Source organism: Sceloporus undulatus, chromosome 2 (genome assembly GCF_019175285.1).
Source record: "Sceloporus undulatus isolate JIND9_A2432 ecotype Alabama chromosome 2, SceUnd_v1.1, whole genome shotgun sequence".
NCBI classification, from domain to species: Eukaryota; Metazoa; Chordata; class Lepidosauria; order Squamata; family Phrynosomatidae; genus Sceloporus; species Sceloporus undulatus.
Genome location: NC_056523.1, coordinates 301,254,616 through 301,268,604, shown reverse-complemented (window position 1 = coordinate 301,268,604; position 13,989 = coordinate 301,254,616). Strand labels below are relative to the sequence as shown.

The 13,989-nt window shown below is 39.8% G+C and overlaps 1 protein-coding gene across 1 annotated transcript in view; it reads left to right on the top strand.

Moving 5' to 3' along the window:
- The first annotated feature begins 4,169 nt into the window (after positions 1–4,169).
- The window catches only part of LOC121920681 (granzyme A-like), a 15,126-nt gene continuing 5,306 nt past the window's right edge, over positions 4,170–13,989 (top strand). The window contains 7 exon segments of the mRNA XM_042447832.1: positions 4,170–4,188; positions 7,435–7,556; positions 8,495–8,591; positions 10,702–10,840; positions 11,601–11,742; positions 12,573–12,770; positions 12,772–12,843. Coding sequence (XP_042303766.1) covers positions 4,170–4,188; positions 7,435–7,556; positions 8,495–8,591; positions 10,702–10,840; positions 11,601–11,742; positions 12,573–12,770; positions 12,772–12,843 — 789 coding nt within the window.

The window sequence follows — 13,989 nt, the reverse complement described above, 5'->3', positions numbered from 1 at the left end:
AAAGCGGGTTCTTTCTGTGGTGCCATTGTGATGCCACAGTGCACCAATGGCGCACTCACGGCATCACAGTGACACCGGGATGTGTGGATGCTAGGTGTCCGTCACGTCAAAATGGCAGTGCCCATGTGTACAGGGCGCTGCCATTTTGACGCCCTCATCACATGCTAGGGATGAGGCACGTATGGGCGATGCAGCCTCGGCCAACTCCTAGCATGTGACAAGGGCGCACTTTAGGCCTGTCTAGATTGGGCCTGAGTCTCCAAAGTAAGTTGGAGCAAAAATGCCACTCTAAGTGGACTTTCTTTAAAAGTAGCATCCACAAAACTCAGTGTTCCTAATAAATATGCTGAAAAGCACAGCCTTCAAGCTTCAGCTAACTGCATGTATTTTACTTAAACAAGTCTGAACTTTATTATTTTTGATTACATGAATTTCACATATGGTCAAAGGAATATTTAATAAAAGCATGCAATATTTGTGCCATAGTGTTTATATAGTATTCAGTGTGCTCCCTATGGGGTATAAGCAAGTCATAAGACATCTATTTAGACATCTGAAAATCATATTAGCTGATTCCTAAACTTAGATGTATTTGAAGAAACCATTCTTCACATTCCAGAACTAGCTAACTCTTCCTGTGGCTTCTTCTACACAAAGCTGTAAGCACAAGTCTATATATAAAATGAACAGGACTCCCAGGGAAGCCACAATAGGAAGCCAAGCTCTGAATTCCAGAATAAGCTACCAAGAATAGGAAGCTAAAACAACAAAAACAGGGAAGTGACAACAATCCCCTCTTATTTTCCCTATTATTTTTCTTCTTGTATCTTTTCAAAGAGTCATTGATTGTGCTTTGTTTCATACAATGTTGTGGCTCAAAATCAGTTGTTAAAAATAGACGTCAGAGGTAAAGAGGGGTTACTTCCTTTATAGGCATTAGATGCCTTGTTGATCACTGTAATATTACTGGTAATTGTAAAAAGGTATTATTTCAGGTTCCATGGTGAAGAACAGATACATAGTGTGGAAGAACAAGAAATCCAGTAAGACCCAGGGTCCTTTCATACCACACAATTATAGTGCTATTTTTAAAAGCAGAAGAAAATAAATAGGAAAAAAGGGGGAAATCAGACTGCTTGGGAATAGCAAGAGGAAGAGGGGACAACGGGAGAGGAGGCGACACTGCCAATGTGACTGTCAATATCGCAACTGTCCTGGCAGCAATGCTTTGCATCTGGGAACTTGTACAATTGCGAGCTCATCGGCAGGTTTCCCCTGCAAATGAAAAGGGATTCCTAAGTGCACTTCTGTGACATAGCAGCTTCATGTCTGAGGCAGCAGCATGTGATAACTATCACCAAAGCAGATTTTTTTTTTCCAGGTGTAATCCTAGTTTAAAAGCTGCATGTAGTAATCTCCTTAGAATGGGCAGATCTTTGCAAAGTGCCATTTTGGACTACAGCTTTCAGAACAACCCTGTCAGCATGAACAATACATTTAGAGCATTTGAAGCAAATTGTTTTTCCCAGACATTCCAATTGACTCATTTTTGGTTGCAACTTGCATTATATTAAAGCATCTCACAATCTCATCTATTTTTAGTTCAAGTACTGAACATCAGATTTCTGTTTATACAGAAATAAGTCAACACCCCAAGAAGGATTCTTCATACTCTAGGGGCCAGTGGAAGAAAAAGAAATTGTGCAATCCTGAAGTTCAGTCAAACTCTGGGGAGTTTCATAACCTAGTCCATAACATAACTGAAGAAAATGTTTTTAAAACATGTACAGCAAGCTAACCTCCTCAGTTATGTTTTCTTGACCTCTGTAGCATCTGATGACACTTCTGATGACAAGAGGGAGACCTGTTCTAGATGCCTGACTGTTCTGTGCAAGTCTTGCAATGTATGAGTAGTATCAGTAACAGAAAGCCTTTGGTAAGTGGCAGGTCTCTAAGTCAAGACACTGGCTCTCTAACCACATTTTAATTTTACATCAAATTAATGTAAATCAAAAATTGAATTCCTATCCATTTATTGTATGTTTTAATATATCAGATTTGTGAGTGTTTTTTCATTTAAATTTAAATCCAATTACTATTCCTAACTAGAGAAGACCAATTCAATCAAAAATTTACCATTCAGCAATTGATTCAATAGATCCACTCTAGCTGACATCAGAGTTGAAGTTTCAGCCCCAAACTGTTTTGTAAAATAGAAGAAGTTTGTGAGAAATTAGGTTCTTTAAGTGTTTCCTTATTTTTATTTTTATTCCATCCTTTCTTTTTTGATCTTTATTTCATAATGATTTCAAATGTTTCTATAACTTTATGATGTTCTCTAGATTTTTAAAATAAATATTTTGTTTTAGTAATATAGACGAGGAAGGCTCAGATACTCATCACTAACTTCATCAGCAGTTAACACAAATAATTCCAAAATAACTATCACTGAGTAAGGGGCTCAACAGACCACCCCAAAGGGGTGGTGGGATGCCGCCCCTTGCCTAGCCGTATCGGGCCCTCAGCAACCTCATGCCACGACCCCAATCTGGGTTTTTGAGGGTGCAAAAAGGAGCCTCAAAAAGTGGCTCCTTTTTGTGCCCTTGAAAGGGCACCATAGCCACCGCAGCACAGCTATATGGCGCTCCTTCAGCGCTGCATCATATGGATGCAGTGCCAGAGGTGCGCCATGACACTGCGTGTCATATGGAGTGGCGGGTGGCGTCAGGGTACCCGGGGGGGCAGAGTCAGATGTGTGTTGTGAGGACGCTACACCCCGACTCTGTCCTCATGCCAGCCTTTCAGGCCAGTCTGTAAAGGACCTAAGTGTTCTTGATGTTGTGACTTAATATTGCAGTTCTCCAGCCCTGAGAAGCTAATTTAAAAAAACAAGGTATTGTTTTGCAAAAAAAAAAAAAAACCCCAAGAAAACAAAGTTTTGAGTAAGGAAACAGTTGGGAATTGTACACTTTATTGGCCAGTTATAGTTCAGTTAACAAATTAACTCTGGAATTGAGTTTATGCTGACATTTCAGCTTAAGTCAATCAATTAAATAAATGTACTGAAGCTGCTTCTTTTTATTACATCTTTTTCGATCAGTTCTTTTTAATTTCAATATCATAGATGAAATAATTAACAAATAATAAACATTAATCTGCATGGTTGCCTGAAAACAATTTACAACTATTATTCCTCAATTTAAAAAAGTTTATCAAAGGAAGGGTGATAAACCTTTTTAAAGGTTTATAGAAATTAAGAAAAACTTTAATTTTCTCTAATCAGACCTTTCTAGAAGACCCTGTCTATGTCCACACAGGCCAAATAACACTCCCCCCCCCCCACCGCTGTCCTCAGGATGATTAGTCCAGACAATGCAGGAACCAATCCCTGATTCTGGTGCAAACTGTCCAGATGACATATGGCCAGTTCAGCACATAACCTGTGGCATACCATTCTTAACACAGATTGCTAAAAGTCCCCTTTTGCTCCTGATCATCTCAGAAGATCCAGAGCCCTATGAAGTGACTCTGGATGGCTGTTTACAATGTGTCCTGCTGTGCCATCAGTGCCACTGCCACTGGCACAAGTTGCTCCCTCTGAGGTCAGAACAAGGTGCCCATCCATGTTATCAACACTGGGCACCTGGTTTTCAGGGAGCAACTCATACTGGGAAAGCCAGTGATGGACAGCACAGCAGGACGCACAGTTGGTCTACTCCTCTCGGAGTATCCAAGTAACAGGGAGATTTCAGGGCAGCTGCAAAGTCACCCAGATTCTCCAGGCTGCTCACAAAATATGTAGACATGGAACCTGTGAGATAATTGGTGGAGCAACTCTAATATACTTCTTTGGCTGATAAAATGAGCATCCATCTGGCAGGTAGTTGGGGGAGAAGATATGAGATCAGTGAACACTTTGGCACCCTTTTGTGGTGGAGGACTGGACTCTGGAACTGTTGCCATGGGACTCAGGACTGGTGGGGGAGCTTGAGAAAGAGTCTATCCTTGGGGCTAATCTGGGGGCTTACTCTCTTATGAAGTCACAGGACTTAGGATGGAGCCTTCAGGTTGGCCTTCTAAAAAAGACCATCCAAGATAGCAACTAATCTATTTGGATAGCCATTGGGGTCTGGTGTTTTTGTCCAAAGTTGGCTGGGGAGGTGTCCTAGATGGACATGTGTGCCTCAGGTAAACCCACACCAGGTTGCCACCCCCCCTTAATTTGCTCAGACCTGGGCCTCAAACATTTAAATAGGTTTTTAGGTCAATAAAGATGGCCCTTGTTTAACCCCAAATATTTTGTCTGCTCTCATTATTTCTTGGTTGGCCAACAAAGGCCTCAGTATACAGAATTTGGGGAGGGAAAGCAGTCTTATAGATAATTTGGTTTTTAAAAAGACTGGAACGGATATGGAGGGGGGGGGGGGAATCCAGCAATACTAGTGAAGCTATACTGTTTCATTATGTATCTGTGTTCTGACTGTTAAAAAAGACGCAACTGCCTCGTTTTCAATGCCTTCTGTTGAATCTTCGAAAGATTTTCTTTAACAATGCAGGAATGCTTCTTCTTGATCCCCTGCTCTGTAAACATGTAATCCTACCCCCAGATCACATTACCAAAGAGGAAGCATCCTTTGACAGAACATTTACATGGATAAATTACCCTTGTCTGGAAGATAAAACCAGAGATTTGTCCCAGCTGGAATGGATCAGTTCTATTCTCAAAACATAGCTCTTCCGGGGGGAAAACATTTCCAGTAAACTCTTCATTGTCTACTGAAAGCCAGTAGTGAACTTTCAACAACACAGCAACAACAACAACAACAAAGAAAGAGGGGAGGAATCCAGCAGGAAGTACAGTGAGTTTTGCATAGAACCAAGCGGAGTGTGAGAGATCATGTCATTACCACCTTGTTTATAAAGTACAGGACAAAATATCTCTGTGTACATTCAATAGTAACTTTTCTGTGTCCTAATTCCCACATTCCCCTCAAACTGGTAATTAAAAGATTATTTAAAAGAACTTCAATCCTAAATACAATTAGGCTACTTTAATCTCACTGAAATTAATGGGATTTAAGTAGGTTTGGGCAGAATAACAGCCAAGAAAATAAAAGAAGGTTAAATGGGTGGATTTCCTTTGTTGTGTTCATATGATGCAAATTTGTAATGAATGCTCTCCACTCCAATGCAGGAAACAAATAGCTTTCACTGTTGCACTGAATGTCTTTGGAACCAACAGAAACCTTAGCTAGTTATATGGGGGAGGGGAGTGCTCATAAAAGATATTCAATGTGTAAAATTAAGATGGTTATGTGTGTGTTTGTGCATGATTTAAACCGGTCTCTACCAACCCAGTGCTTTGCAGGCATGTTGGACTACAACTCTTATCATCCTCAGCGAGTATGCCTAATAGTCACACTTTCTGGGAGATAATAAGGACTATAGTCCCATAGATCTAGAGGACATTGGCTAGGAAATCAAAAAAGTGATCTTGGCTTAAACCTCAGGGCTGACTGACATTGCCAACTTTGCAATTACATAGTGGTATCACATTAGATCTCTGCCCCATTACCCAGATCCAAGTTTACCTTGCTCCACAGTCTCAGCAGAAAGGATAATTTATGGTAGTGTGGCAGATTGGAATATATTGCTGTAATGATATTTCTGAGGATAAAAATGACAATTTTTTTATATGTACCAGAACTTGTCAGAAATGTCATTACAGTGACAGAGAAAGCAATACAAGTAATAGAAACTTTAGTACAGAAAAACTACAGGAAAACAGATACAATTGTCCTTCCACTTCCACCCAGAGATGAACTGCTAAACTGAATATATTCAATATGCAAAGGCATCTTGTACCACCTTTGCATCTCAAGAAGTGGGTTTGTAACCATGAAAACTCATGCAAAATATATATCTTAAAGGTGCTTCACATTTTCTCCCCCCCCCTTCCTTCCTTCCTTCCTTTCTCCTTTTTATGAGAGAAAGAAGCTGGTAGCATAACTTTCATGGACTTTCATAGACTGCACTCCATGCATCTGATGAAGTAGACTTCATCTACTTCATCCCACCAGCTTATTTCTCTCTCAAACGTGCTGCATGATCCCTCTGCATAATGATCCCAGCTAGCACTGCTATGTCTTCGAATATATTCAGAGAGCATAGCTATTTATATAGTGTACATGTGAATTTGAGAGCCCTCTAGTGGACAGGAAATATTTGGCCTTAAATGTTTGATTTCTCAAAATTTTGAAGTTATCAAAAATGAGCAAGGATTGTAATTTCCAGTAAACATTCAGGGGTAACTGTGTGGGCCATTTAATAATTACAAACAAAAATCCATCAAGGATACTTTTATTGGCTAACTGAAACCTTTATTGGCCAACCGAAATGCACACTATACTTGTTGCAAGCTTTCAAAGCTCCATGGGCTTCTTCATCAGGTAAGATGTTACAAACCAAACAGGAGGGGGGGAAACATTTGGCGATATTAGTCAGATGCCTGCATGTTGTTTCATTTCTTAGTAAAGATGTTATGCTGAGGAGGATATATTTTGCGGGAAGGCTCCTCCTCCTTCTGGCCATGCGGCAATATGGAGAGTTTCAAAGTCCAGGAAATTTAAAGTCTATTTGCATCTCAACAGGAACCCCTCTTTTGCAATCCAATATGTCTCCATTCTAGTGAGGTCACAGGACTCTTTGTAGGCAGAGAACAATGGATTCCTCAAGAAGTCTCCATGTTTTTGCATCAGGAACATTTGGGTGGTATAGAGGTAAAACATGAAAATTCAGTCCAAATTTAAGAAGAAAAAAATGTTATACCTTGGTTGAAGTCCCAGTCCACAGGCTACTCTTCATGGTTCCCCTGTTGCAGCTACAATGCGGTATCTCACAATGCAGAAAACACGCAGGGGTAGCTGTGTTATCCTCCCAAGCATAACATCTTTACCAAGGACTGAAATAACATGCAGGCATCTGGCTAACATCTTCATTTTTCCCCTTCTGTTTGGTTTGTAATGTCTTGCCTGATGAAGAAGCCCATGGAGCTTCAAAAGCTTGCAGCAAGTATATTTTGTATTTTGGTTGGCCAATAAAGATATCACTGATGGATTTTTGTTTGTACTTTCCAGTGTTCTTGGATGGGCAGTGTAAAAGAAGGAGATGGGCAAGTCTAGCACAGATATGGAAGAAAAGATACAAAACAGGCTTGTCTCAGTCACAAGGCAGACAGGGGAAAGGTAGTATTGAAATAGGAGAAAGCTATACTAGAGATGGGACAATCATCTAGGGGAAGAATTGAATAGGATTTGGAGGAGCTATGAATGATTAAATAGTTCAAGGGTTAATATGTGATCTAATTGTGTATTGAGAAACTACTACTTGCTTCTTCTTTTTTACTACTGTTCCTGATTGTTCTTGTTTTGATAGGGAATCTGGTCATGCTTACCACAGTGAACTCACTATACAACACATCTACTGATCCATACAATGATCAACTTGAGGCTCAAGTACCCAGGCCAGAAAGGGAACTTGAGGGAAAAGGGGGCAAAGTGAGTGGTAGATGCCCAAAGGTTCAGAACTGTGGGGCCATCCTGTAGAGGGGAACCATGGCAGACAGCTTGTATAACCACAAGCATGAAGGGAGATATCCAAAGAAATCCACCGAAGCAGCTGCACAGTGGTGCTGCACCATCACAACTAGCCTTGTGGGCCAGCAAAAAACTGATGTGAGATTAAACACATGATGGAATATCTTGCCTATCTTTAAACACATATTGTGGGGCCCCATTGTAGATGGGGCTCATAAAATAGAGGGAAGAAGAGTGTAAACATTTTCCAAAGGGGCTGTCCCCAAAGATATCACCCCATTAAACATGATTTAATTCATTCCCATATATATATTTTTTCTAGTATCAGTTAAGATTTTCTTTTAATCCTCAATTTTATATTTTTGTGTTGACAGCATGGTAATTTTGAGAATGTTCTCTTGTTTCAAGAATGGGGTAAAACATCAGTTGGATTGTGAATCTTCTTTTCTATTCATTTCTTTATTATATAAATGATGCCTCTTCCCATGATTTTTTTCACCTTATCTTTCTAATTTACACAAAGCTTTCTTCTGACTCAGCAGGAAATGATCATCTACCCAAACATTCCACTTGGGTCTATTCATGTTAACATTTTTAGATAGCAACCTTAGATGCACAGATACAATATAAAATTTTTCTTTATGGCAGACCACACAATGCGTAAAGAGGCGGCAGGCCTGAGAACTCAAGCTTGAATCTTTTTCCTTGTCTCTTTCACTTTGTATTGCATTGGGCAAGTTATTTTATGAAAAAATCATGAACTTTTTGTGCCTAGAAATGAATAAGAGATTACTTTCAGTGGTCAACCTGGAGGCGTTGCAGGTTTCTCAGTTACTGAAACAATGCATTATGAGAAAGAAACCAAAGCCCACTTCCTTTGTACAGCAACTATATATTAGATACATGGTTGTGGCAGAAAACATAAAGGAGTAATAATGGGTCTCCTTTTTGATATGTGGCTTTCTGCAGCCATTTTGCTCCTCAGAATTCCCAGAGGTAAGTGTTCTGTTCCACTATATCTGTATTTTTCCTCTGCTATATAGCAACTATACATATTTAATATGCAAATAATGTGATATTGGGTAATGAAAAGGTTAGCCAAAATAATTTTGCATCCAGTTTGTGTCCTCACTTGTAAAGATATGGCTTCTTGGAATTTGCAAAATGAGGGAAACTACAGGGAGTTAAAGTGATATTTGTGGTGTGAATCAAAACATTATGCATGCTGTTTCAATCCAGATGAGATCAAAAGCACGTTGCTTTACCACATCATTTTTTTTCTTTCTTTTTTCCCTTTAAATTATCAAACAGTAAACTACAGCTTCTGCTGAGCTGTATCACTTTGATCCTATTGCAATATTGAATTGCTGGGGAAATTCTATTATTTTCATCAAAGAGAGCTATCATTTCAGATGTGTTTGCAGTGTGGGTGACAGCTATATAGAGTTCTGCACTCCCACTGCATAATGCTCATTATTAGAAAAATTGAGAGAAATACCTTTCCCTCTCTAAGACTTGTGTCCAGGGTTTTGCTATGCATTCCTAATATAATGAGTAGCATCCAATTTGGATTTGATGAAATTGCAGGTAAGCAATGACATGGATGAGAAAGTAATATAGAGGGAGGGAGAGAGGAAATAACACAACCCAGACAACATTAATCATGTTGTGTACACATCCTATTTCTTTATTTAGTTATAAATATGTTATAATAGTTTTTGCATCAATCAAGCAATCTCATTTAAATGTTAGCACTTACTTGGTGCTTAATTTTTATGGTGCTTAATGTTATTAAGTTCCATTGGAATCAGGCATGCTGAAACTTCACTGGATGAACCTTGGTGTTAAAATGGAATTGTCAGGCTTGGTTAGCACATTGTGTATTAACAGCTGGATTTCTGTGTAGCAACTGTATTACAACTGGGAATTTTGACACAGACCTTCAAAACAACCTCTTGTTGTTCCACCTTTTTGTCAGGATGAGAGGACTCAGTTCTCCAAAACCATGGAGGCGTCTTAGTGTGTATAAAACAAAAGACTTTATTCCAGGATTAAGATTAAAGTTTTTTTGGATGGGGAAACTGTTATCTCAATCCTGGAATAAACTCGTTTGTTGTATACACACTAAGACACCTCCTTGGTTATTGAGAACTGAGTCCTCTCATCCTGACACTTTTGACATCAATATGAGCTATTACTAAGTACCTCCACATAGGTTACTATATAGAGGAGTTTTGGCCTGCCAACCCTCTGGCCATTATGACAGCTCAACTACAGCATAATAAACTATCTGCCTGGAACAGCAAGAATAGGACAGTTGTCAAACAGCTAAGCTGGGGAGTAACTGTATAAGCTATTCAGAGCTTTTCTCACACACTCACACACAATTTTTCAAAGGTGTTGGATACATTAAAGGGCAGCCAGAGTATTATCCTCTGAAGATGATTTCTGTTTAAGGGTTATCCAGTCCAAGTCTGGTTTAAAGAGCTATAAGAGAGGGAAATAAGAGCCTTAAAGTTGGACTTCAGCACTTAGTACCTGAGCCCCATTCACACTACACAAATAGAGCACTTTGATTCCATTTTAACAGCCCTGGTTCCATCCTATGGAATCTTGGGTTTTTAGAAGTTTTATGAGGCACCACAGCTCTCTAAATTATCAACCAGATAGTTCTAAATTGGCACCCAAAACTGCCAATATTAGGATTCTATAGGACAGAACTATGGCAATTAAAATAGAATAATCGTGCTGTAACTGCACAGTGTGAATGAGCCTCCAGTTTAATGGATGCACCAATAATCTGTACAGTCACCCCTCTTTCTATTAAAATTACAGCAATTTCTTAATATGTATTCAACATCAGTTAGTAGAAGCACATCTTATAGGGGGGAAATCTTTTGTGGATACATTTCCTCTTTGGGGTGATGCATAAGTAGCAACCTGAAGCATCCTGCCTGGTTTATCACAAACCTATGAGAGTGTGAGCACTTTTTCCATTTGATGATCAACAGGCTTCCTTTACAGCAACATTATTATTGAAGGATTAACCTCCAGCATTGTATCTGCCTGTAACTCATAACTTGCATGGTTTCTTCCTTCTACTTAGATCAGTGTGCAGATATAATTGGAGGGAGAGAATCAATTCCACACTCAAGACCTTTCATGGCCATAATTGAAGGAAAAGGCTACTGTGGAGGGACATTAATCAAACCAAACTGGGTGTTAACAGCAGCCCACTGTGAACTGTAAGTTTACAGAAAGTCTATTTTTTACAAAATGAATCAGCATCACGTGGTGAAAGTTACTACAGAATGTATGGCTGTGTTTCTAACTTATACAGCAATTCTCAGTGAGGTACCAAAGTGCAGCTGCTAGAAAAAGTTATTTTGTGCAGGTTCATTATTCAACAAAAACCTATCTCCAGTCAGCTCATGCAATTGTTGGTATTACACTCCCCTACTATTCTGCCAGAATAAGGAATGCATAAACTATATTAATAAAGGCTTCAACAGGCATGTGATTGTGTTTCATTCAAAATCAGTGTTTCTCCCTCATTCCCACCGATAAGTAATTTATTAAAGGTGATGCTTATTACTATAACAGTTAACTGGACATTCTAAACCTAGTTTGCTGAGCTACCATAGGTATTATGTGTTTAGATTCAGAGTAACCCTCTTGAGGCACAGGAGGCCCTGCAGTGGCCATAGCCAGCTGTATGAAGCCTCTGGATTGAACAGGCTTGGTAGAAATCTAAAATCTAGCCTTGGTTGTACTTTTTCCAGGGTTGTAGAGTGAGGCTGAGAGAAGAGAGATAGAATCTCTCAGCAACCTTCTTCTTCTTTTACGGCTGCTGTGCCTGAAGCATCTTTCCTCCTTACACTACATACAGTGATGTAATTATGTCACACCAACAGAAGCACCAAATGGATTCCAGATGATATTTGCATTATACTTGCTAAGAATATACTTTAGCTGTCTTCTAACTTGTCTTCTCTATCATTGTAGTGGGGGAAATGCCAACGTCATTCTTGGAGTTCATTCACTAAAAAAACCAGAGGCTTCAAAGCAGATCTTTAAAGTTACTAAACAGATTCGTCACCCATGCTATGATAACGATACAAAAGACAATGACCTAATGCTGTTGCAGGTATTTCATAAAACTGCTAATGAAAAAAAAACCTTTTGTATTTTTCTCAGATCTTAGAAAAGGTACTTTTTGGACTACAACACTCAGAATCCCTTTAGCCCTTCTGGAGACTGGTACTAAGGTTTAGCCTCTGCTTAATGCTCTTCTTTGGTGGGACCATTAAATGAACACTTGAGCAGCACTATTAGTTCAACAGTTTGGGACCTTTTTTTTTTTTTTTTTTTTTTTTTTTTGGCTGTTCTATTAAAGCTTAAGTAAGAATGTGTGGATGGGGAGGTCCCAATGAGGTACATGTTTCCATATTTTGCCCCCAGGGGAAAGTTTCCTACAACACTGTATACACACACACACACACACACACACACACACATATGTCTCTCACTCATTTTCTTAATTGTATTGAAATAGATGAATAAACCCCTCAGAGGCTCATAATTCAAGGTAAATTCTCTGGCTTTTGTCTCATTAAAACCAGTGTGGCAAACTTTAGTCATCGTAGCTCTCACTGATTTCAGTGGTCCTAAAGCATGACAATCTCGTCTGGGTCCAATCCATTGTCCTTTTTTCTTTTTTACAAATTGCAACACATGGCTCAGAATTTGATCTTGCAAAGTTTGAGCAGAAGGACAGCAGATACCATACCTTCTGTCCTCCTTCTCTGCTTCCTGAACCTTCATGCATCCATTTTAGCTTCCAGAAAGCTAAATTGCAAATCCTCCTTAGCTCAAGAATGAATATCCTTCAACTGTCCCTATTTATTTATTTAAGGGATTTATACCCTTCCTTTCTCCCAAAATGGGATTCAAGACAGCTTACAATAATTTTAAAAGATTAAACTAAAACACTGATTACAAACATTTGTCCACAGTCAACTTGCCAAAAATTTCATGGACCTCAAGGCAGGTATTAAGTGTCTCGTTGCTGGCTGGCTATTCTCCAACATCAGGACAAAAAAGCCATCTGAATCACTTCGAGAGGTTAATGTCACTGTCATTGAAAGAAGCATATGCAATGACAAAAACCACATCTAATTCTAATACTGTCATAACAATGAACATGGTGTGTGCTGGTGACAAGGAAGGAAGGAAGGATGCATGTACTGTAAGAATGTTTATTTACCAGTTCCACACTCTTGTGACCTTACAGCTTGTAACGTACGTGTAATGTTCACATATGGAAGAATTGTTTTAAAAAACATGTATAGGTTTCTTTCTTTTAGACTTTACAATATTAATATTTCCCTCATGAAGTCCTGCCACTATTAAAAGCAATTGTAAAATGTCCAATGAAGGTTATACGGAAACACACTGGCATGATACCCATTGTTAGTATCAACTAGAATAAAATGGTTGAATCAACGGGAGTTTATGTGTATGTTGACTCATCATTCAACAGTTGATCAGTGGGTCTACTCTAATTGGTACTCACCAATGGATGCAGATCACAATTTTCAAGGGGCTTTTTGCCTGCACCCAGGCTTGGAATTCTTATCAATGGTGGGGTACAGACCGCGTTTTGCGGCGGTCCGCCGCCGCCGCCCATTTTGCTCCGCGCGGGAGCCGCAGCAGCCAAACCGCGCGACTCCCGCGCGGAGCAAAAAGAAGCTCCATTTCGGAGCTTCTTTTTGCGGCGCCTCAATGACGTCGCGAGGCGCCTGGCGCGGACTCGGACGTCATAGGGCGCGCGACACGTCTGACGCTGTGCGTCCAGTACGTAAAGATGGCGCGCCCATGTAGAGGGCGCCGCCATCTTGTACGTATACAATACGTACTAGGGTTAGGGGGGTGCGGGAAGCACCGCCCCTTCCTAACCCTAGTACGTATTGTCTACGTACTAAATGGCGGTTTGTATCCCGCCAATGACTGATCCAAGATATGGGAACTCTTTCACTATTTCTATTTCCTCACTTGTCTAGGCTGAATGATCCTCCATAGGTCATTATTTTTGTTTTCTTCATGTAGTAAGTCTGTCTTTGCCACTTTCTTCCTTGATCTTCCTTAGTAGTTGTTCTAGGTCTATGACGTTTTCTACTAGTACTATGGTGTCATCTGCATATTCTTAGATTGCTGATATTCCTTCCTCCTTTTTCACTCCTCTTTGCATTCCTTCCTCCTATTTTCACTCCTCTTTGTATCCGTTTCATAAGAATGCAGCCTTGTCTGACTCCTGTGCCAATTGGGACATTCTGTTTCTCCATGTTTTACTCAGTTTCTCTAGGCAAGAAACACTCAAAAGTGGTTTTGCCAG